Here is a 25,855-nt window from a genome sequence, read left to right as displayed (position 1 = left end):
TATATACCCAAATAAGTGGAAGTATCACCTGGATCCAGTTCAGAAGAGATTTCCTCAGAGCCTCCTTAGCTAAAGGGTATGTTGGATTTTGCTCTTTTACTTTTTTCCTCTGAAATGCCTGGTTAAAGTCTCAACAAGGTTCTTTGAGGATTATGATCAAAGCAGATGAAACGGAAGAAATTAGAAATTTGTATTTTTGCTTTGTGTCACATCAAGGACACAACCTGGTTCTTGTGCATGGGTAAGATTAAGTAAGTCTTGTCCTTTTAAGAAACGCTGTCTTTTCCATGGAAACACAGGGATGAGCTACTGATCTATTTCAACAAGCAACTTCAGCAACAGTCTCGCTTAAAATAGGTAAGGCCAGCAACTAAAGTTAACTCTCATTTTTGCACTTTCGGAACTAATTTTTGTTCTTCTCTGTGTAATACCTTCAAATGCTGAAGCTCAGTACCTCACATTCTTCTGTCAGGTTAGAAAAACAGAAAATGGAGGGTAATTGTCACATGAACTCTGACATTATAGATAGATGGAAGCAGTACAGGTAGATCCAAATTCCTCAGTACATAAAATCCTCCCCCTCTTGCACGTGTCAGGTTTACAGTTTCCTCCTTTCTCCTGCTTCCATCATAATTTTATCCATTCTACCACATTTCTTATTCTTCAGTACAGGTCTTCCCACAGTGAAGAGCCAGAGCAGGGAGCCACAGGCAAAGCTGAGGAAGAAACCGGCTTCCAGCAGGAGGCACGAAAGCAGTGATGAAGCAGCTGGGTTTAAGTTTTTCGCCACCTGCTTCCTTCCACTTGAACAGCCTGAATGACTAGTCATCTCCACTCACCTTCACCCGCTGCACTGCTGAGCCTGCCCAGGAAACAAGCTCACGGTGAGACCTTGAGAGATTTAAAGTATTTTCATACAGAAGAAAGAAGACTCTTTATCCGGACCATCTCCCACATCAGAAGAAAAAGTTTGGACTCTCAAGCACGGGGCAGCAGGAGCATACTGACAGAGGTCTTTCAATGTGATCCTAGCCAGCTACGCTCAATGTCTTGCAGAAACAGCTGCTCGCACATCTGAGCCATACCTCCTAGGCTCAGCTTGGCAAAATGTACTGAGACAAAATACTCCAGACCACAGAGGAAGCCATCGTACTCACCATAAGCTGCCTGTGGTACAGAACTAGCACCCGACAGGTCACCAAGGAGTAGTGAGATCATCAAGATCAGCATATTTTCACTAATATCCTTACTAAAGCTCCAATCCTAGTATGTCTGGTTTATCCTAAGTTTACTAGGACAGACTGCAAAATAAAAGCTGTACCATGCCTCTTTCAAAAATTCCTGAAGTTGCCTGGCCCATTCCTCCCAAGGTGGATTTCAAACACCATCAATCATAAAGCTACTTTTAACCCAGCCTTGCTGTCAGTAAAAGTATTACAGAAATTATTCTATGGCTTATAGAACTAACTGCCTTAGCTATATGATAATTGAGTAATTTTACAGAATAAAGGCTAATTCCTACATTCTTCTGTATCTGCCCCAAGCTGTCACTGATATAAATCAGTGCTTGGAGGAAAAAGAAGTGCAAAAGAGGCTTAACTACAGAGGCCTGAGCTGGGAATCTACCCATGCCAGTCATCAATATCTAGCCACCCATGAAAAGTCCATTTTGTAGGCAAGCAATTTCAAGCAGAGATAAATGTCAACAGGGATCACAGTTTTCCTCATTTACATTTGAGGCGTGGATTAAGACAAAGCCCCAGTCTCCCTCTCCTGCCATGGCATATTTCCAACACCAGCAGATCTAAGTTGGGACAGTCTCCATTTTTAGCACACCTATTGGCTCAAACTCGTACAATTACGACCTTTAATACAGAAATACAGTGCAATATCAACAAACAAATACTGTTTATTAAATATCTGTATCTATATTATAGCTATAATGCCATAACAACCACCACCCAGTTAGTGCTGGTCCATCAATGATTGTTAAACGCTTGCAGCCCAGCTGCCCTAACACACAGGTCAGAAAGTCCAGATACCGTGTCCTGCTCCAACCCCTGACAATGTGTAACACATGCATGTGCACAGAAGCAGCTTTGAGGGTTAGCATTTGTAAAAGCACTTGGACTTCTATTATCCAACAAGTCCTGGAGACGTAGATACAATAGTAATTAGTATATTGTTAACAGTCAGGGCTTTGCTAAGAAGGGGGAAAAAAAAAAATGGTAGCCATCAGCACTTCACAGCAGAAATACAAAATGGCTGCCTCAAATACTCCCACCCTCCATCCCTTCCTGGCACCTCTTCCTGCCTGCCATTGATAGGAATTCCAACCCTCATAAAAGGAAAAACCCAAATGCTAAGCGCCTATACAACATGAGAATAACGAGTTCATGTGCACTGTGCCACACAAGCAGGATAAGCAGAGGAAGCTCACAGGGGTCCAAGGTACAGAACGCTTGTGCATCTGTTTCTGTGCAACTCAGTGAACTGCAGTTGCATCACGCTCTCTTTTACTACATATCTAAAAGCAATGCAAAGGCTACAAACCCAGTTTCCTTTCGCTACCAAGTTCCACAACACTGCCAAACTTCCCACTATTTGTCCTCACGTAGAAATTTGATAATTAAGATCCTGAAGCAACAAATTATGGAGACATATCACAGTGCTGCATTGCAAAATGTTTCCAAATGCTGGCCTGCAAACACACAGAAAAAGTCAGAGGCGCAAAACGCATGCATCAGCTGTATTCTAGCCAAAATCTATTACTGAGCACAGCGACCTTCAGCCCTGGCATGGGTACAGATCAGGGTAAAAAGCGTCGGCTCTGAACACGGCAACAGGCAGGATCTGCCGGAAGAGGCCAGTGGGTAGAGCGTGCTGGGCTGGAGCTGGGGCCAGGCCAGGGCAAGCTGAAGGCGCAGGGCTCAGGCAAGCGTAGGTGGGGCCGCCAGAGCACTCCCAACCTGCAAACCCATGATTTATTACAGCTCCACTGTAATTAAAGTGCAGACAGGGACAGCAAGAGGAAAAAATGTGCTTGAAACTAAAGCGCTAGAATAATGAGCGAAGCAAAAAGTCACACGGGCACCAGAAATGTGGGCTAGATTTCATTAACCCCTTAAGAACTAGACAGATTGGAACCCTAGTCATGCAGTAATGAGGGAGCTGACAAAGGCATACTGGATGAAAATCTGAGACACCACCACACACCTTCATTTCACCCTGTTAATTCCTTTTATTGTATTACTGCCCCAAATAAACTCAGGCACTACATCCCTTCTTGTGACTGGACCATGTGCTTTGAACTTCTGAACCCTTCCCCTAGGCAACCACCAATGGCAAGTGCCATATGTGGCCAGCAGGAGTAGAGGAGTGATCATGCCCCTGTACTCCACACTGCTGAAGCCACACCTCAAGTACTGTGTTCAGTTTTGGGCCCCTCACTACAAGGAGGAGGTTGAGGTGCTGGAGCGAGTCCAGAGAAGGGCAACGAAGCTGGTGAAGGGTCTGGAGAACAAGTCCTGTGAGGAGCAGCTGAGGGAACGGAGATTGTTTAGTCTCGAGAAGAGGCTGAGGAGAGACCTTATCAGTCTCTGCCAGCCACCTGAAAAGAGGCTGTAGTGAGGTGGGTGTTGGTCTCTTCTCCCAAGTAAGAAGCAGTAGGATGAAAGGAAATGGCCTCTTGTGTCAGAGGAGCTTTAGATTGGATATCAGGAAAAAATTATTTACTGAAAGAGTGATCAAGCACTGAAACAGGCTGCCCAGGGAAGTGGTGGAGTTGCCATCCCTGGAGATGTTCAAAAATCACGTAGATGCGTCACTTTGGGACATGGTTTAGTAGGCATGGTGGTGTTGACAGTTGGACTTGATGATCTTAGAGGTCTTTTCCAACCATAATGATTCTTAATGATTCTTCTTAATGATATTATGTTATCTCCAGTTTGCTCTTGCCAACGCAGGACACAGTCCCTAAGCAGAAAACTTGAGCTTCATACAGCTATTACACAGTTTCCTATTACTGGAAACAGAAATGGCTTATCTGTTTTCTTAAGAGAAGATACATCAAGTCTCAATCCCTTGGGAGAACTGAAGAAAAATTCCAACTCTTCTTTCACTTTCTCCCTGTATCTCAGCAGTTAACTGAAGGCTGGAAGCCAAATTCTTCGTTAGCTCACCACTGCCTGTTTGAATGGAAGTGGCGTTTGAGAGCCTCCCAGAGACTTAACACAATCTCTACATTCCTGCCAGCTCAGGAAGCTCAAAACTAAACTTGGAACGCAAATTGTTTTCCAGCATCATGGCACTTCTGGACCACAACCTGAAATTCACTTTCTCATTTTCAAATTTTTTTTTTTTTCCAAATACTGTGACCTGATGAACAGCTCAGTTCTGTATTTCAGTTCTACAGCACCTACTGTGCTCTGCCAGCAGCGATTTCAGATGCAGTAGGAATTACAGTGCATCCAAGATAAAAAGTCAGAAAAGCAGAACTAGGTCTGAAACTCAGAGAGATGGTTCAAGTCCATTGTAATACTGAAATAAAGTGCAGGAAGGAGAATAATTGAAAGGAAAAGTATTTGCTAAAAGGCAGCCCTATGCTTTCAGAGATAATAGTCGTTCTTTTTCAGAGACAACACAGAGGATCTCTGTTGAAAAACTCTTACAGTAAAAATAATTTTCCTTTCATAGAAACAGACAGATAGATTTTTCCTCATGTTTTGATTTTTAACTCCTCAACTAGGAAGAAGAAAGTAGTTACAAGTATGCCTATAACATCAGTCCTCAGGGAGTCTGCAACATCCATAGAAACTTACAGCTGCAATCACAACTGGAACAGGTTGCAATTAATCTATTAATCAAATAAGTTCCAATCTCCCACGGGCATAAGACATTCGCTGAGTTGCTAATCACTATGTTACTAAACATTAATGAAATGCCTTATTACTCTTGGCCTTCTCTTCTTACATATGATGCAGCAGATGTTTCATGCAGACAGATTTCAAAGGATTTGCAAAACAAAAATAATTCCCCCTCAGCCTAAAAAAAAAGAATATATATATTTATGGAACAGGTAAGTGCTGCCTCCAATGTTTATTTTTCCTTTGTCTCAGGACTACTGCTATATAACACAAATATGTCTGATGTTAGAAGTCATTAGGGGCTTTAATTTCAATCCAAATGAAAAATTCTGACTCCCTAAGACCTTAGAGGAAGCATCCCAACTAGAACAACACAAAAAAAAGGGAAACGACAGGTGAAGACTGAACAGGGAGCAAACGGAGAGTGGAACTGGCAAGTGGAATTAGCTGCCTGCAGATGATTATTTGTCAAGCAGAATTAAATCTTTCAGAAGTACGAGTCTTAATAATGAGCTCCCAGATGACCAAGCTTTTAAAAGGTTAAGCATTCCCTGCTGAATTCAGGGGGAGACTGGGCAGTTCCTCCTCTGGGGGTGGGGGAATAGAAAAGGAAATCAACTCAACTCCAACAGTGAAGTTAAAACAGGGACTTACACTCTTTATCTTACACACATACACAATAAGCCCTTTTACCCAAATTCCTGGTGAGTTCCCCGTCCCCAGTTTGGTAAGTTTGTCATGAGCAAATATCAGCATTTATTAGTTACCGCTATAATTTAAAACCACCACAGGTGAATATCTGCTCTCATATATGCCCAAGATAATAAATATCCTACCAGGTTTCAGATGATAGCCACACACGTATAAGAACATTACAATTCTCCATAGTTTTCTATATAAAAACAATTCAAGTCTCCCTAGAAACATATCTTCACATAAAAAGGCAGCAGCACATTTTCCGGTAGCTTAAAATGACTTCACCAGTTGACCTTTGCCAGATACAAGAACTCTATCATACACTTGAAAGGGAGAGCATAACCCTAACCCTAACTACATCGAAGTACAAATCCACTATAAGCTACTAGGAGAGTTAGTGTTCGAGTTTGATAAAACAGGTTATCAGACTTCTTGCTTGAGGCTTCTTTTTCCTTAGTCAGCACTAGCGCTTTTCCAACACTGTCCCATTTTTCAAGAAATCATTTCCTTAGGCTAAAGTGTGTCACTGCACTGAAATAAAAAGATGAGTAAATCTTCACATTCACTTCTAGCCTAAATTGCCCCAAAAGAAAGAGTACAGAGAAGAATTGTTAAGCTTTAGTAACTCTTTGCATAGCAAAGTACATTTTTTATGACAAATTTTGAAAGCAGAGACAGAGCACAATGGCTAGACTCACCACTTAGTCACACTAAAAAGGGATACCCTAAAGAAAGGAGCAGAGAGAAGTTATTTCACACATCAAGCGAGCACCACGAATTTGAAACGGCACACGTTAACCATGTTTCAAAAGGCTATGCTATCACCTCACAGGCTTCAAGCTCAGAGTTTTGCAAGGGCCAGGTCCAGCTGGACCAACACAGGGCAGGGGCAACCTAAACCCTGTGAAGCTCAGCCCTTCTTCCACCGATGTCTGCAAAGACCTAGGAATGTTATCGACTCAGTTGCTCCCTTTCCTGACTAGGATAAGACAGCTCTGAATTTAAGCCTACACCAGGGTAAGTGTCACAACCAGTGTCTTAGGAATATGTTGCAATGAGAGTCAGCGTCCAGCCCTTCATTCATGAACAGAGGCAGCTAAAACTCACAGGGTAAAGGTAGCCCCCGGCACCCAGCTGCCTACCTCACCCTTCTCCTTCCAGGTGCTGCTGTCCCTGCAGCTAGGACACCAAGTGGCTCATCAGATACCACCCATTTCACCAGATTGCCACGCAAAGCACAGACCTTACCAGGAATAAAGTTTAACACATACACTAAGTTGCAAACTGTGTTGGTTGAAGAGCTGATTCACAGTCGCTTTGGAGTTTCTGCTGCAAGGGCGGCCAGTGCAATAGCTATCACATCTGCCACTGCCCGCAAGTCCTCTCTCTTCAGCTGTTTCAGGCATCCACTCACTGTCATGTATCTGGGCACAACTACAGAGTTGACACTAGACCAGTAAGTCTTCAGAAGAGGAAAAAACAAAAAGCTGAAGCTATAGCTAGGAACTTGGGCAGTAGTGACACTGACACTGTATAAGAGAGGGGCAGCTAGCTTTTGGAGCATCCTGGCTTCCACTTTGCTTCCAGAATAAAATGAGAACTTGCACATAACCCTGTAGCAAGTAAACAGAAGCAGAACTGCTGAAACCAAGGGACTAAGGGAACAAAGATGACTTGGTTATACCAATTATCTTGGCACCACATCATCCAATAGTTCAACAGCAGCCATCACCAGATACTTCCACGAAAGGCTGAAAAGAGCTTAGTTCCTAGTCATCTAGGAACCTAAAACCCAAAGACATGAAATTTTAACACCTCTTACTGAATCTGCAAAGAATTTTCAAAAATGCATTTGTAACAAATGAGACTCAATGAGTTTGTGACACTGTGTACAAGTCAATCATATAAATTATGTCAGAAACTCTTCCCTAAGTCACCTGCCACCTTTTCGATGGACTAGATATCATTTTGTGTTTAGTCTACAGTACTAGAGGAGATCCTCAGAAGGTTCTATAGTTTAAGGAGGTCTCCCACTGCATACATCATGCAGAACAGACATGCTGCGGGGATGAATTGGAATTGAGTAGTGAAAGGAGATTTGGTTTTAGGATCCTTGCCTCATTTGTTATAAAAGGGAAAAGCTCTGCAGAGCGAGGAACTGCAGAAAAGGCAAGAAAGGTCTTCTCTCAGTCACAGCACTTTATAATGCTGTATTGTGAAAAATTGACTTGAATCTACCACTAGTACATAGAATAATCCATATTAACACTTTTATCCACAAAGCTGTTACACGCTTCACGCAGCCCAGCTCAGTATTCTGAAGCACTGAGTCATCAAATATACATGAGACAGATCAATAGGACCACTGATGTTCACACTTGTCAAAAAACCAAAACTAGCCTCTTCTGTCCTGTATCCACTACATAATCAGGTGGGGGAAAAAAATCCCAATGTCAGCACTTCAGAAGTCACATCAGGAGATAAAATGCGAGATAACCGAGAGAAAGAGCACTTGTCCTGGCCCAAGGTATCTTGCAAACACCACCAGCAGTGAGATGAGATTGGCTTGTCCAGTCAAGTCAAGAATCTCCTGTGTGCTAGTCTTTCTCACCAGTTGCCCTTCTTGTCCCCCCCAAGCGTGAAACCTTACGTGCACCAAATTAAAACTATGCACAATTACCCAGAAAACATGCAGTTTTGACTAGATGGAAGAAGGTCAGTGTTTCTACTCCGTGTTCAAAAAGCTAGATACATTCAGAGGTATAAGGAAGATGGAAATTGGTGGCATCCAGCTGCCAAACAAGCTAGGCCCATCGTTACTCTCAGATTAAGTTTCTGAAGGACCCTGACTAAGCCCATGAAAAAGTTAGCAAGTGTCTCCTGAACACTTGGTAGCTTGCAGTGAAATCAAAAGCCTTTTAAGTTTTAAGGACTGTTACACCACTTTCAAGATCACAAAGCTCCACGAGGAAGGAATAGTCATTCACCCTACAGAGAAGGCCTCACTGTCGTAGCAGTGGTATGATATACCATCAACAACATTTATTCCCAAAGAGGAGGACTTGAAAGACTAAACCAAGTTTTTAAACAAACCTATTGCTATCTAAGTAATCAAGATAATCCCAAGTAACAGTTTCCAGATCCAAATACAATAGCGTATCTCTCTGCTAAAGCTTTTCCCCTCAAAACTTTTATTCTCTGCTTGATGTATTCTCTTTCCTGCTCTGGTATTGAAGGGTATGAAAACCAGCAATCCCTACCTCTTCCCATCATTTGCTTGGTTTTTGAGAAACATATGTTAGAACATCCAAGGCATTAACATTCAGATGAGTAACAGCAAAATTTATCTCGTCCCCTTGAAGCAAACAAGACCTACCTCTCACCTTAATCAAACATAGCACCCTTCATCGGACTAGAAGTTAGGGCCTACCTTGTTCTGCAGCACCTCTTAAAACTAGGGATTAGGCATTATTTAATATCTCCATGAGAAATCACAGCAAAGGCACTGAATTCAATTTGAATCAGCACCTCTCAGGAGTTACCTCTCTATAGCAAGTTTTCACTGGACACAGAAAACACTGTGCAGCTTTCCTAAGCAGTACAGCACCAAAGAGGATGCGCACAAGTTTCAACATTCTCATAAAACCCAGCTGCCTTCAAAAGCAGCCTAAAACACCTATCCAGGTGAAGCGATAGAACCCGCACAAGACCGTGTCTCATTACATTCTCCTCCTCAGCTCAGGAGCACTACAGCTTTATTCCACAGCCGGAGGTAATTGTGCAGGGCTGCTGCGCAGGAAGGCAAACCCAGTGAGTCAAAGCACGTGTGAACCAAGATGGGTTCTAGGCTGTTTCTGAGAAGCTGAAATTTTTCCTGTGTTGAAAAAAAGCTTAAAGACAAGTTAAATATAAGTGCTTTACTACCCATTTCTGTACAGAATGCTTTATATTGCCAATTTTATGAGCTTGAAAAACTAAACTTGGTCCATAATGTTTTAAGTGTATTCCTCCTGAACATTTTAAAATACAATTCTTTTCAAGTTTTTCTCTTCACATTGAAAAAAAAAAAAAAAATTACAGAACTGACACCCCCCCCAAAATGACTACAAGCCAATGGAAACATAACTGGTCTCGATTTCCCCTTAATGTTTTGTTTTACTATATTTCATGGACTATTTATAATTGTGTATTTTAGAAGTGAAGAAGCAAGATACAAAATCAGTTATCCCAGTAAGCAATAATTTAATCCAGTTTTAAGCAACTGAAAGTACATCGTACTGCACAGTACTTTGTGACGTGGGAACTGCAGTTGCTAAAATTTGGTGCTCAAGAGAGAGCAGTCTATAAAAGTGTCTCTGGTTATCGGAAGTGAAGAGACCAAGGACTGAATGCCAGCAGCTTCATCTAACAAACCAGAGTTAGTCTCTGCAGATCAAGATCAACAGTCACAGGAGCAAGGTTTGCAATACTGCTCTTTGTAGCCAGAGCAGATACAGCTTTTAGCAGGAAAGTTCTCAGGATAGCCTCGACTGACAGGAGCACTGAGCAGCAACATATTCACTGAAAATGCAAAGAAATACTGTCAGCTGCCTCATATCTCCACTGGATTGTGCCTTCAGAGTTGAATTAATTTCCTTGCCCCACCCCTAAACAGTGAACAATGCTTTTCCACATTTTGTTGAAATCAAGCTCTGAGCAAAGGGTGCTGAGAGCCTTTTGCATTCAAAATCCCAACAGCATGAAATAATGAAGTGCTACTTCCCACTGAGGACCTGGTACTGCCTGCTTATGTAGGCAAGACAGTCTCACTCCCTACGCATTCTAGTGTTCACTGCACACAAGGTTAGATTAAGACAGAGCCACCACATCTGGAGTTATATTTATATTCAGGAAAATATAATTCAAGTAAGTTTTAGAGGTGAATCAGTTAAAACTTCCAACAGAGTTCAGTTGGACAGTTGAATTCAGAAGGGTCTCAGTTGAATCTAATTCCCTTTGAAAGCACATAACCTACTCAATAAGTCACCTACAGATTCACTACCCACAAACAGATCCATGCAGACAAGCCAGTAGGACAGGATGCCACAGCTCAGTGCTCCACCAGGAAGGGACTTTCTACTACCTCCTGCACACAGTACTGTAAATTTGTGCTGAGTACAGGCTGTTCCCACTAGCAAGGCGGACCCTTTCCAAGAGATACTCATCAGGTTAGCTCCAAATGAGTGTCCTTGCACTGTTTATCCTTCCTGTTAATTGATGGCCCTCCTGCTGCCACAGAAATTGCTCAATGGAGTACACCAACTCTGTTATGCCTCCAACACTCCAGGCAATCCATAACTTGCCCTAGTTTTCCTACGTCTCATACTACTTTCTTGTCCTACTAGATCTGTTAGACCTATGTGAAAGCAGATAACCTTTATGCCTGGAATGTATAGTTACAGAGGCAGAGTCATTGCCTATCAGGAAATCTACTGCATTATCTGCAAACCATGTCCTTTTTCGCCCTTTTGCCTTTTATGTTGAGTTTTCAGGGGGAAAAAAAAAAAAAAAAAAAAAGGAAAAAAAAGAAGTATCCATTGTACCAAATTCTTGACTATTTGCTCTGGCTCTTCAAACACTACCTCCAATCACCTGTGGTTTCTAGCACACTAGGGAAAGAGCATTTATATTTCATGGGCTCTCATGCTGCTGCTTTTTTGCAGGTATCTAAATAACAAGTGAATAGTGTTAATAACCTCAATGTAATCAAGGAAGCCCCAGGTCTCAGACAGGCGATTCTAGTACAGGTTACTGTGATGTTACACTAACAGAAGAATCTAACCTAGAAATAATATAGTGCTTTAAAAAAAAAAAAAACAACCTACAAATTTCTACTGTCATTGACCCAACTGAAAGTCATCAACTTTTACCATCTTCTAATTTTGTAACTCAGAAGTGCTCACTGTTCATGAATTACACCCAATAGAGCACAACAAAGAAATCCAGCAACTATTTACCCTTATATTTAGGAATTCTTCAAAAATCTGTGCTCTCCTCAAATCTCCTACTCTACATCCTGTTGCTCCCTGTCAGACTTTATCTGAAATGTCCTCACACAGTTGATCAACATCAGAAAGAAAAAGATGTGCATCTGTGTAAGACACTGCATTGAATCCTCCTACTGTTCCCTAGCCCATGCACCACCTTTTGGAGAAGCAAACTCCAAAGTGCTCAATTTCACACCTGCACACTCACTACTAATTTCCACATTAGTCAGCAACATATCTTTTTGATCTTTCATCTATTACTTTCCAGTAAAACCAAACTTTTCCACTAAGGTGCCTTACTGGGTTCACACAGGCAAGAGAATGTCCACTATGAACTTTTACTTTCCAAAAAAAAAAAAGGAAAGGAAAAAAATCCTCCTCTGTACAGTTGCAGTGAGAGCAACGTGACTAGTGGTCAGTGCAGCTGGGAGCTCAGGAAGAAGTCTGCATGCCCCACCACAACTGCCAGATAAGTTGCACTGTCCTATTTCAGGGACTAAGTAGCCTGCAACAAAAAAAAAATCATTTATAATCAAATGCTTGCACTGTTATACTATTCCAACATAAATGAGATGTCTGCTTTCAAGCCCAAAAAGCTTGATACAACCTTTATGACTCATGTGTCTGGTGACATTAAATTAAGATGAATGCACAAGAGCCTGCAAACTCAGTCTGATAAGCAGATCCTCAGACAAATCTTCAAATGAAGAACACAGAAGCAGATGGATCTTTGAGAGACATGAAGTCAGATTTTCTATCTTCACCCTCATTCGAAAAAAAGTTAGAGGGGGGAAGAAAGAATGGAAATGCACTCCAGCTCTTTGTGACAGAGTGCCTTTTTAATTAAAAAAAAAATAAAAAATCAAAATTAGATCCAGCTGTTTTGTACATAGGCATTGTTATGCTTCAATGACTCAGACTGGATGTTTGTATTTTGACTAGTTACTTTAGGACCAAGCTGTCTAATCAGCATGGCTGGGCTTTCAAAGGAACATCACAAATGAAGAGATGGAATGAGCACCTTTGTTGAGACTGTAACAATTAGACTAGGCTTCAAATCTTAGAACTACAGAGTACAGATGTATGTAGTCTGGGTGTTTGCATCCTGACATATATAAGAGCCTCTATTACTAATAGTAGTTCACTATACCAGGCAGTACATCAACAAAAATCTACCCTGAAGAAAGCAGACCGCATTCTATTTAGCTAAAAGTTTGTAACATATCTTTTAAAATGTGATAAACACCACACCTCACATCTCATCCTAAAGAAGCAGAACTGGATTTTGAGAGAGTTCCTTTCTTACTCCTGTCAAAAAAAAAAAAAAAATAATACAAATGCATGAAGACCTTTTTATTGACATCACTCTTTATATTTTAAAACAAGTATTAACACAATATCAATGCATAAAACACTGTAATTAGAATTTTCCTTAGTGGAGTAAGTTTCTCATTATGTTTCCAGAAATATTTCTTATTTTGGGTTATTACATGACAGAACTCTTACAAATCTCCTCAAAGAAAATCAGATTCAGTTTTACTTCCTGCAGTAGATCATACAAGAGTCAAGGTCATCCAACAAAACCTCACTGTCTCCACCATCCTTAGTCTTGGACACCATATACTGCATTTCACTGCAGAACACAGATAGAAAACATGAGGGAATGACTTAAGCAGGACAAAGACAAAATCAGCTTTTCTCAAAAAAGTGCAATATAAAATAGCAGAAAAGTGGTTCCTTGTATTGTGTAGGCTAAAAATAATTTTGTCACTCATGTCTCACCTTCTCAGTCGTCCCAGGAACCAGGAAGCATTCAAGTCACAGGAAAAACTGGCAGCATTGCTAATTCTCAAATATGCCTGACAGTCTGAAGTGCCTCTGTCTCTGCACTACAGATGCTTGACAAAACATTTAAAGTAGCTTCCTTTCATTATTTTTGCATGTCTTGTTACTACTTTCCAGAGCAGCAATGAGCAGTGCATGTTACCTTACAGTAGCAAAGGAAACAATCATCCACTATACAGCGCTCAAAGCTTTGAAAACATCCAGAAGGAGCATGCCAGTTGGTTCTAAAATGTCAGGTCTACTCAAGAAAACAAAGTGGTAATCAAAAATTACTCCCATTTCCCCATTTCCTTAAGCCTTCCTCATTTTATTTGCTGAATTTGAGTTATCCCTCTTCAAGGGGGAACAAGGAATAAAAAAGCAGCTCATTTAGAAGGTTTTAAACAAAGACGAAAGGGCTGCACTACAAGAGAGTGCTGGAGGGCATAGCACAGCTGCCTTGGTGACACATGAATGAAAAGATATGTCCCCCTCTTTGCTTCAGGAAGCCTCCGTTGAGCACCAGCAGGTGGATCTCTTCTGTCCTTCCTGTGTCTCACATTTCATCAGTTAGCCCTTTTTTTTCCTCTCAAGTGTATAGTAACCATAGCAGAATATTTGAATAAATAACAAATACCGAGTTCAAAAAGGACACACAGGTTACCAGTATTTTAAACATAAAAATCTGTGTTCACTGGTGAAAACTGAAGACAAATTATTTGACTGTATATTGCAATCATGCTTTAAGAAGGGTGCATTCCACCAAAGATCATTTAACCAAGTAAGAACGAAGTAAGCGAGAGCCACAGGTAGGCAACATTGCTAGCGTTTATGCTAAGTCTTTTGTAGCCAGGCAATCTCATGCTGTGGGACTTCTAAAAGAGAATACACAATGGTAGAACAAAAGGCCTTAAAGTAACTGCACGCACCAAACATCCAAGCAGTCTCAAAAGCACCATTTTTATCTCAACAAGCATCAGCCTGTCTTCTATTTATAACCCACACCATACTCTTCTCCCTAACTGGGAGACAGGTGTAGAAGGTTCCCACTGGGACATAATTTCCACCCAACAACCACTTTCATACTGAAGCTCTACACAGCAGCAGTGTTATCTAGCTCTCAAGAGTATTAGACATGCCTACTCTCAGCCTGTTCATCTTAGCTAGAACTGCAAGATTAAAGAAAAATAAATCTAGCTTAGAATTTATGTACGACCTCACGCAGCAGTGTATCACTAAATCCCTGAGCTTCAGAAGAACTTCAGGAATTTTGCTGTTACTTTTATCTTTTTAAATGGCCAAGTTCAGGCTGCATTCACAACACAAAGAGCAGCTCTTGATTCTCCACTTCTGACAGCTTGTGCACTTAGAAAGGCTACTCTACTGCCACACTAAGAGGGTACCAGTGGTACCATTAAATACTTTATTTTTAAATAAGAATGAGAAAAGCAAAATCCGCTCCATCAGCCTGTAATCCACCAATCTCAGAGATGCATATACAATGTGAGGATATATTCTCAGGCAAGTAAAGATATATAATATTCATAGTAATGGTCCTGAAAGGCTATCATAGATCATTTTGAAAAACACACCACATCCACACTTTTCACAACTGCTTTTGAATACCAGCATGGTCACCCAAAAAACTAAGAACGTCAAAGTCAGCTTTCACCTCGGTTACACAGACCTACAAATACACACCATGAACAAGGCTCCCTCTAAGCAGAAGGTGTGACCCAAAAGTAAAGCTTCAATATACAAGTGTGAACAATAAAGAGGTTAACCCTACTGCACGCAGAATTATTGGTTCTCTATGCCAGTCCTTCTCAGGCACTTAAGCAGCGAAATTGGTAAGTCAAAGGAAAGTATCTTTTAAAACTGGAGCTTAATGGGACCAGGACCAGGAATTCTGCTGCATCTCCAGCTATACTTGCACAGCTATAGTATGCTGTCAGTACATGGCAGAGTTACAGCTATTTATCTGCTTTGAAAATTTCCATACCTTAGTATGCTTGGAATTCTCTTAAACTTCAATGTTCACTCTGAACGTCATGATTAGAGACTAGCATCCCTACAATGTTATTCTTTAACCTCTATTCTCAAAGCACGCTCCAGCCTAATTTAAGAATCAGTATGTTTCACGGAATATATATATAAAAACACATATTGCATGAACATCAAACATATGAACTTGTTTCCTTTAGTAGACATGGGAAACAACAGGAAATAAGCCAAATCATTATTGCAGCAGCTATATGAATTATCTGGACCAGTGGAGTAAAAGATTTTTTATAAATGTAATATATCAAAGTTTATTTTGTTGGTCAAGAGATACACATAGGACAGATAGGATTTTGTAGCAAAATAGCCATTTGTGGTCAACTTTCTCTCTTCTCGTCCACTTCTACTGTGTAACTCAAGACTAAAATTAAACCTATCTTTGGTCCTAGTCGAGGGAGTACCACAGAAAAACTTGTGGAGATGGAAAAGCTCAAAATCCAGAATAAATGCATCACTTCAGCTGTGGCATGTATTTACACAAATGACTCATACTAGCATCAACAGGGCAAGGGAAGTAAAGGCCTTAAGGGTTCTTTTGACGACTCCTTTTTTAGAGAACGCATTCTTAAGGCAGGTATTTCCCTACTAACATGTCGGTTTCCACATGGCAACACATGGAAACACATTTCTGCACGCACAGGCAGCTACATCTGCAGATGAAGAGCACTTCCTCCTCTTCCCCAGGCCAATTGCAGCTGAATGACGCTGCATTCCCTGGGCAGCATTTTTCAGTTAAACTCCTCAACTAAAAAAGAAAACTGAAAACAATGCCCTTAATACAAATTCTAATTAATCTTCACTTGCCAAACTGAAGAACTATTTTGCATTAACACCTATTATGCATCCAATTGATTTGTTAGATTAGAAAACATCTGCAGAAACAGTCATAACAAAACTAAAAATAATTTATTATATAGACTTTGACATAACACAAAAAGAAGGAGATGCTTCTTAGCCCTCTTAGATCCCTTCTAGGCTTCAAAAGTACATTCATGGAGCTTTCAGCTGATACAATGAACAGTACACTGCTTACTCTGAAGACTGCCAAAAGCAAGGGTACAAACAGATTCTTGGTTCGCTAACAAAACTCAGTGTTTGCGAAAATCAGAAAATGGAATGAAATACAAGGCTGTGCGCAATAATTCAGATATCTACCCAGTCTCTTTGGTGTGCTGTGAACAGACAGGCACTGCAACTGCAGTTACAGCCAAATGACAGAATTGGCTCCGATAAGCTAGCTTTCAGGAGACAGGCAGATCGAGAACTGCTAGAAGAAACACTATTATCTTGGTAAACATCTCTGATAATCTGGCTAAGCTAAGCTGGACCAGAGCTACAAACCTGGCCTCTGTACAAGAGTTAAAGCACAGACTTGAGGAAACTCTCAGGAACTGAAAATAGCCCTCCAGCTCTTTAGAAGATGGAAAAATATCCTGAACACACGCCCAGGCATCTCCCACTCTGGAAATCGTATCTGATAGTCCCAGTCTTTAAGAGGGACTGCATTCCCTCAGATGGGGATAGGTAGGACTAGAGGGATAGTTTTGAAGAGGCTTTGAGTCAAGCTCAAATATCTTCCTTCTGCTAGTTTTATAAAAGTTTGTAATGTTTGCTAATGTCACTGGAAAATATTTTCAGCCTTCCTTCCCCACTTGTGACACAAACGCAAGCCATCACATTGGTGTGTGCAGTAGTAATCAGGAGTAGTAGAAGTAGTCAGAAGACATTCCTTTTTTTCTGGGTGTACTTTGTAGCTATTTAACAATAAAAGCATGCCTTTAAAAGTGCTACCTCCACAATGCTCTTATGAACACTGATTCACTATTTATCAGATCTTCAAAGTAGCTAAGATGTAAAAGTCCTCAAAGACTTATAAAAAAAGGTGCTTAAATGTATCCCTCATTGCCCCATCTTTCCTTTGTGACTTTTCATCCCATGGGTGCTTCCAACTCAACTGGGAAGGCCTTGGATATGAGATAGGGTAAATAAAGACATTCTTTTGAGAGAAGGCTTTACAGATTAACATTTCAACAGTCCTTAAATGGGAGATATGAGAGAGCTCAACTAGCTCACACACAGAGATTAAATTAACAGAGTGCTGTCTTTAGTTCAGTGGAAACCTGTGCCGATGACAAGAGGTCACAAAGAAAGACAATCATGAATACACCAGAGCAGGTCCAATCTCTACATTGTATTTAAAACATTGACTTAAGATGAAGACGGTATTTATTCTAAACCTTTGTCATAACTCCCAATTCCTTCTCTCGAAAGGGGTAAAGGACTTCACTTGGACACTGTGTGCTTGAAAAGGTCTACAACTGAGGCACATACAGACAAAGGAAGTCAGAGTTCTATACAGTATCTCAAGTTTCTGCAGTGATGATGGCTTCTCTTCAACTATACTCTCATGGCAAAGCTACATTACACAGGAATAGGAGCCTGGTTTTGCTAAAACTTTAAAAGGCAAGATGCTTCGGAGTCCAGTTCTGGAGCCCCCAACATAAGAAGGACATGGACCAGTTGGAGAAGGTCCAGAGGAGGGCCACGAAGATGATAAAAGGGCTGGAGCACCTCTCTTAGGAGGACAGGCTAAGAGAGTTGGGGCTGTTCAGCCTGGAGAAGAGGAGGCTCCGGGGAGACCTTATAGCGGTCTTTCACTACCTCAAGGGAGCCTACAAGAAAGATGGGGAGAGACTGTTCAGTAGGGCCTGTTCTGATAGGACGAGGATTAATGGTTTTAAAATAGAGGGAGGTAGATTTAGATTGGATATTAGGAAAAAAATTTTTACAATGACGGGTGTAGAACACTGGAACAGGTTGCCCAGAGAGGTGGTGGAAGCCCCATCCCTGGAAACATTCAAGGCCAGGCCGGATGGGGCTCTGAGCAACCTGATCTGGTTGGAGATATCCCTGCTCCTTGCAGGGCAGTTGGACCAGATGACCTCTGAAGGGTCCCTTCCAACCCTAACCATCCTATGATTCTCAGATCCTGTCTGAACCTGGTGAAGGGAGACCAAACCTGCACTGAAGAGACAGCGATACCTTTTCCCTTAAAACTTCCCAGCGGGTTCCCCAACACATATCAAGAGGCTGGGTGTCAAACTCCTGTTTGTCAGTTTACAGACATTACTATCTACAGCTCTAACTTACAGACTGTGGAAAAGACTTGTTTTAACTCTTTATTTCTATCAGGTTACCAGGTACATCTCCCCTCAAAACAGATCACCTACACTAACAGTGAGCTTATTAGACTGAAGCCCTCTGAAAATGCAACCTTTTTTTTGATGTAATGCTACTATCTGCTGTATCTTAAATGGACAAGGATAACGGAGAGGCAAGAAATAAGCCAGGGAGGGTCAGCCAAGAGTGGAACTAATTAAATCTCACTTGCAGTTGGACTCTTACAGTGGTCTGTTAACCAATGAGATTCTGAGAGCAAAAGATATATATCTCATTAGCCAACCGGTTCACACATTTTGCACATGCATGTTTACAGAATGACACCTTCAACCACAAGCAGAGATGCACAACCTACTAACAAACTGGGTCAACTTCAGATTGTCAAACACTTCAAAATAGAAAAGTCTCTTGAAAAGTTAAGGAAACTTAAGAACCTAAACACCTAGTCATTTTTCAACACGAATTCTTCCTTGTGGTTTAACATTTTTCATGTGAGCTGCTATGATCCAAGTTGCTGTAATTAACACAAACAGCGGATACGGGCTACTTTGGAAAGATATCTTTTTATACTTAGCAGCTTGATACATTTGAGGCAGGAACTGAAGGAAAGCTGTTGCCCTTTCAGAAGCATTTCAAACAGCTCACAAAAGTACATGCATCCAGCAGAGAAAGAGACAAACTATTACCTCAACATAGACTTATTTTTCCATCCTGCTGCTTTATTTGGTTTAAGGCTGAGATTAACACTGAGATTTTACATTTTTTTTTAAAAACAAACATGCAAACATATATGTCACATATATGTCACAACATATATTCCTCCCATAGCTAAGAACAGGAAAGAGCACTGCCTACTATTCAGTGGTCTCAGCTTTATCAACACAGAGCTTTATCTTTATGGACCATCAAGGTCCTAGTTTTACCTTCTCTCACACTCCAGAAGATCTGATTATTTGAATAATTTAGGCAACTAAGCCATGGGCACACACAGTTGGGAGTGCTAAACCTAGGCAGTCCCTGAATTATTTGATAGGCTGGATGGCATGAATGGTTCTCCTCACAGATTCTGGCTTTCTCTTGCTGCACACTTGAGGTCTATGCAAGCCATGAACAAGAAATGTGATGCCCAATCTAGATTGTCTGAAAAGGTGCAAGACTATTAAGAACTCCCTTCACCACTTAGATGGCAACAGCCCAGCACTAAAACAGAAACATTAAGCACTGCAATTCAGATATGAAGAATTTAAGTATTTATTCTCAGTCAGCTGAGAAATATTTCTAGAAATTCACGCATTCATACCAACAAAACTTCTTAAGAATGAGCACGGAATGACAGAAAAAACAAAAACTAGACTAATAATTTCCCATTTGTGCTAAAATATCTGCTTGCTTATTATTGCTTTTTTTCAGAATCAGACAGCAACATGACTGACTCTTAATCATAAGAATATTCCAATGAAGATGCCAACAAAAGCAATGCAAGAAAACTTACGCTACCAGTATTTGCTTTTGAAGCATCACAGTTAGGCTGTGTTAGTTAGGGGCCTGCACAAGCATATGGATGAAAATAATTGAAAATGGTATTTATAATTTAACTGCGTCTATCTTTATCAACATTTTGCATGAGGACCTATTCTTACGCATCTGTGGGACAGAAGTAGAAACACAGTATAGATCTATCAAAGCTGTGACATAATCTTTAGGAAATTTTGCCATAGGAATGGATTTTTGCCCCAAACGCTTGTGAATAGCTGTCTTACACCATTTTTTGAAGAGAAACATCTCTTACGCTTGTTAAGCTTTTAACTGGAAAAAAAACAAAAAAAAACCAAAAAACCACAAAACCAAAAAAAACCAATCCACAAAGAAAATATGACCCTCCATACTGACTAGAGACAAATTCAATGGTCCCACAAATGAATGATAAAGAGCATGCACTTTGTGAACTACTCAGCTAAGTATCATGTAGTTGTCCAAAATTACATTACATAAGTTCCTCATGCTTAATGGAGAGATCTAGGTTCACAAAGGCAGAAGAACTGCAAATCAAAATTAAGCATGAATCTATATTTTATTTTATTTATTCCCCTCAGCCATTTGACTCTATCCCTAGTGTACCAATACTATTGCTCTAGCTTACACTGAACTCTAGACATACTTATTTTAAAACCCAGAGCACTTCAGAGACCCTGTTTAAAACACATTCATGCAGGAATGGCACTGCCAAGCTGAAGAACCACTAAACTACAATAAAGGAGAAGAGGTAGAAGCATTGCAAACTATCTTTACCATCACAGAAACTGTAATATTCACTTTTTAGCAAAGATTTTACACTCACTTTCTGGCATAGGCCAATGCTGCTTCCACTTCAGTGCTGCGAAAAGTTGTCATAATAACAGATAAGGAAAAAAGAAAGAGACAACCCCACTCTGGTAATTCCAGCTTTCAAGCTACCTTTAAACTTCACTAAAAGTATCTCAGCTTCCTGACAGAGATATAAAAATTGGCAACTATGGCGTATTTTCCACATCTTCACAATAAACTCCTTCCACATTCACAAAATGCAGAAGGAGTCTAAAAGTTACACTTTCTAAGTTTCTGAACCATGTCCTTTAATCCTCAAGACTTCCTACTGGCTTTTCTAAAAGCATTTTTTTTTTTAAAGAGCTAAATCACAACAGAAGAATTATACTGTGTGTACCTGTACATCAGTCACAATACAGAAACAAGCAGGCACCAGCTTGAAGCACACAGATGAAAACTGATGATCTACACTTCAGGAAGCAGCTTCGACACATTACTTTCCTCTTGCTGCTTCTCCACCACTGAGGCTAGTGCAGACAGGTGTTTCTACAGTGCTCCCTCTCTTCCCCCAGAAGTTGATAAAGTTTATTTATATCAAACAAGCTACCACCTTTGGCTATCTACAGTAGGCTTTTCCTCATCATTGCTGAAGCAAGGGTATACATTAATGAGAGAGAAGTAGTAGTGGATTTCTTCTACTCCACTCTCTTGAGACCCCACCTGGAGCACTGCGTCCAGCTCTGGAGCCCCCAACATAAGGACATGGACCTGTTCGAGTGAGTCCAGAGGAGGGCCACAAAAATGATCAGAGGGCTGGAGCACCTCTCCTATGAGGACAGGCTGAGAGAGTTAGGACTGTTCAGCCTGGAGAGGAGGAGGGTCCAGGGAGACCTTACTGCAGACTTCCAGCACCTAAAGGGGGCTTATAAGAAAGATAGAGATAAACTCTTCAGCAGGGCCTGTTGCCATAGGACAAGGGGTAATGGTTTTAAAATTGGAGGAGGTAGACTCAGGCTGGATATAAGGAAAAAAAATGTATTACATTGAGGGTGGTGGAACACCAGAACAAGTTGCTCAGAGAGGTGGTGGATGCCCCATCCCTGGAAACATTCAAGGATGGGGCTCTGAGCAACCTGATCGAGTGGAAGATGTCCCTGCTCCTTGCAGGGGCGTGTTGGACTAGATGACCTTTAAAGGTCCCTTCCAACCCAAACCACTCCATGATTCTATGATTCTTAAGGAGCTCCCCTCACTAGGGCTTGGATCTGGACTCAGGCAGCCGCGCACAGGTGGCAACAGTCCAGCTCAGCTCTCTGAACAGAAGAGCTGGTCTGCTCCTACGTTGCAATCAAACTGTACAGCCAACAGGCATTCCAAGTTCCCTGTTTAACTCGTAAAGTATCTGGTCCAGCACTTACAACCTAGATCAGACGTTCCCAAAGAGTAGCATACCCTGAAGTAATTGTATGCTATTCTTGATATAAGATACATGTCTTGCTTCCAAATCCGTCCAGGCAAAGCCTTTCATCCAGCCTGCAGGAATTTACACCTCCTGCCAACAGAACATACGCTTCCAGATCAGAATGTGAAAAGAAAGGGAGGATGAGACTGATGAATGACGGGAAAATCTAGGGAGTTGAGACTAAAGGTACATGATGTTGTACAGTTGGGAAACAAGTTTGGGATAAAAACCATGAAAAAACACATGACTCGAGTACTACTACAGATGTGACCCATGCAAATTATGAAGTTAAAAAAATGTTTTCAAATTAATGCTATCTGTAAATCTACACATGCACTTACCATTTAATTCCACCCAGTTAACAGGGGTATTAAAGCCTCCAGGGTCCTGGATGTTCTCAGCTTATGTCATCATACATGGGCAATTATAAAAATCAGAGTCATTTAGGTTGGAAAAGACCTTTAAGATCAAGTCCAACCATAAACCTAACACTGCCAAGTCAATTATTAAACCATGTCCCTAAGCACCATATCTACATGTCTTTTAAGTACCTCCAGGGATGGTGACTCAACCATTTCGCTGGGCAGCCTGTTCCAACGCTCGATAACCCTTTCAGTGAAGACATTTTTCTTAATATCCAATCTAAACCACTCCTGGCACAACTTGAGGCCATTTCCTCTCATCCTATCGCTTGTTACTTGGGAAAAGAGACAGACATCCACCTCGCGACAACCTCCTTTCAGGCGGTTGTCGAGAACATTAGGTAGGAGTCCAAACTGGAAACACTCTACTTCGCTTTTTAGCTTTTTGTTGTTTTTTTTTTTTCCTTAAACAAAAAGAGAGCTAACATCCAAAAGATGTCATGGTTTTTTTTAATAACTTAAAGAAACACTCAGAAATAGAAAGATACATAGTCAGATAACAAAACATCACTGAATCAACTACTGAAAGAAAAACAAAGACCTATATTTTATTCTAGATGTGCAATCTATCAAAAAAAAAAAAAGTAAGTCACAAACTATCAGTATCTGATGGGCAGGAACTCAAATGCTCGCCAAGTTTTTGCTTTGACACTCTACACAACCTCAAAGTCATGAGACTAAAGAAATCAAAGATTTTGGTCCAAAGCACGAGCTAACATCCACCACGAATGACATAGTAAGGGAAACATCCTGGCCTTCCCCATAAAACTATGCAATAGGAAGAGATCAAAAAGCTCTTTTAAGCATGACTAGGTTCAGAGCTTCTATTATTCCTCTACCTCTTCCATTCTTCTGAAGTAGTCCACTCCTACATTGTATTGCATGCTTCCCTAGAACTAATGGCCTTCAATACATAATACAGTCCAGAAATAACTCAGATGTAAGAACAATGTAAGGACTTTACACGCCTTTCTCAATTAGAAGTTAAACTATGCTGCATGATTACATTAATTTAAACATAACTTTCTGTTTCCATTCTTCATCTAACGCATCTGTAATATGCTGATACTTGTGGTGATAACATCATCAATTTCAAGACTCAAGGACGAGGCATATACCAGTTCCTTCAAAACACTTCAAAATAATTATTTTGCTACCAAAACAAGACACAGATCACAAACATTACCAATGTAGCAAGCTGTGCATGAGGTCCTACTAGAAAAATGAGAAAACTGAGGAGATCACAAAAATGTCATCCAATAGCCTTGAAAAGTATTTCTAAGACTAAGAGTAAGTATCAAATGGTAAAAAAGTTTCAAACAGCTGATTTTCCTTAAATCTGCTTTAATTTCCTGTGACGTGTAAGCTCAGAAGTTTTCGTACCAAGACCACGCCAACAAGATTATCTGTGGCACCCTCTCTATGTATTCTCCTTATGCTTCTATAGTCATGATAGCTGTGGCCTCCAGATACTAAAACCCACACCACTGATTTCAGAGGCTAAAACCAATGCCTTTGCTACCATTCACCTCTTGCACAACTGTAGCTGCAGGCCATTTGACTATAAGGGAAAGCAGTCAAACACACCAAGTACCAAGCAGAGGACTAACAGTAGTGATAAGGTTGCTGATGGTCCTTAACTTTTATTTGATTTAAATATCAACAGACAAAAATACAACTTTTGGAAGGCTATTGTTTAGAATAAAGAATCACTAGTCTATTAAAACCACCAGAATGTATCACATTTATAAATCAGATAATGAAGGGAAGTAAGTGGCCTTCAGTCTCAATTGCCCTGGGCTGAGTATGTGTTATCTTCTTGCTTGGCCTCGGGACTTTCCAAATTACTCAGATACAGCCTTCTACTTTGTAGGTGCAGCAACCAAGAAAAAGCCCAAAGGCTTCTGTTCCTTCCAGCAGCTTAATTGCTAATAACTGGAGGAGAGCCGATGCAAGAAAAAAGTAAGCATAAGACAACCTTTTCCCTTGTTTACCCAGTTCATTGTCTGAAAAATCTAGTCTGCAACCTGGAAACAGCACTACAACATTAAATCAGGATTTTCAGCTTCCTGTTTTGCACTAATCCAAATCATAACAACAGTGACTCACTGATTTTCAAGTTGAACTATATCCCTTTATCATAAACCATCTGTTTAATCTTTAGTCTTGGAAATTTGTATTTGCATTTATGTGCTCCAGTGAAAATAAAATTCAAATAAATAAAAAATACTGTCATCAAATACATGGCAAATGAGATAACATTGATGAAAAATATTCTGAACTTATGCACAGGCTTACCTTAAATCTTTTATCCTGCAGGACTTTCTTAATGGCCACAAGCTCTCCTGAATCACAGAGTTTGGCTTGATACACAACACCAAAAGATCCATTTCCAATCACCTTGGTGTCTGTGTAGCTAACTTCTTGTGGTCGGTCCGGACCTTGTCCAGGAGTTGCCACTACTGTAGTCACTTTGCTGCCATCTTTGTCTCCTGGAAAGCAAGAGATACACAAATAATCAAATCAATGCATAAACAAGATGACTAATAAGACTGAAGTAGAAGAAGGTAAAGCAAAGATTTAAATCAGCATGTGTATTTCAGTATTCTAGAGAAAAACTGAAAGCCCTGACAAAATGCAAAGAAACACCGAGCATAATTCTTACTACAATATATCAAGTGGTGACAATTTTTAATTTAGATTATTGCTAACAAAAACATTGCCTTTCCAGGAGCTTAGCAATAAATTGTGATGCATGGACCGAGACACATATTTATTTCTACATCTGATTAACACAAGTGGTATTAAACATATTATCATTTGTATTATCAAAATGAAGCATTTCCCCGTATTTTCCTGTAACTGAAGAAATCAAACTGTCAGTATAGCCTGCAGAGTAGCACTCTGTCCTTTACAGGCATATATCTAGGAACAAAAACCAGAAGCACTGACAAAGTTTGTTACCAACCCACCTACACATAAAGCTTCAGGTTGCATGCACTAGGAAGGAAAACC

At 40.6% G+C, this 25,855-nt stretch overlaps 1 protein-coding gene across 3 annotated transcripts in view; it reads right to left on the bottom strand.

Moving 5' to 3' along the window:
- GSK3B (glycogen synthase kinase 3 beta) overlaps positions 1 to 25,855 on the bottom strand; it is a 164,348-nt gene that overhangs the window by 75,470 nt on the left and 63,023 nt on the right. For all 3 annotated transcript variants that reach the window (XM_086760943.1, XM_086760923.1, XM_086760933.1), the window contains exon 2: positions 25,139 to 25,332. In XM_086760943.1, the coding sequence (XP_086617069.1) occupies positions 25,139 to 25,332 (194 nt within the window). The remainder of the gene's footprint in view (positions 1 to 25,138; positions 25,333 to 25,855) is intronic.

The sequence above is a fragment of the Chlamydotis macqueenii genome, chromosome 1 (genome assembly GCF_036417535.1).
Source record: "Chlamydotis macqueenii isolate bChlMac1 chromosome 1, bChlMac1.mat, whole genome shotgun sequence".
NCBI classification, from domain to species: domain Eukaryota; kingdom Metazoa; phylum Chordata; class Aves; order Otidiformes; family Otididae; genus Chlamydotis; species Chlamydotis macqueenii.
This window is presented reverse-complemented; position numbering and strand designations above follow the sequence as displayed.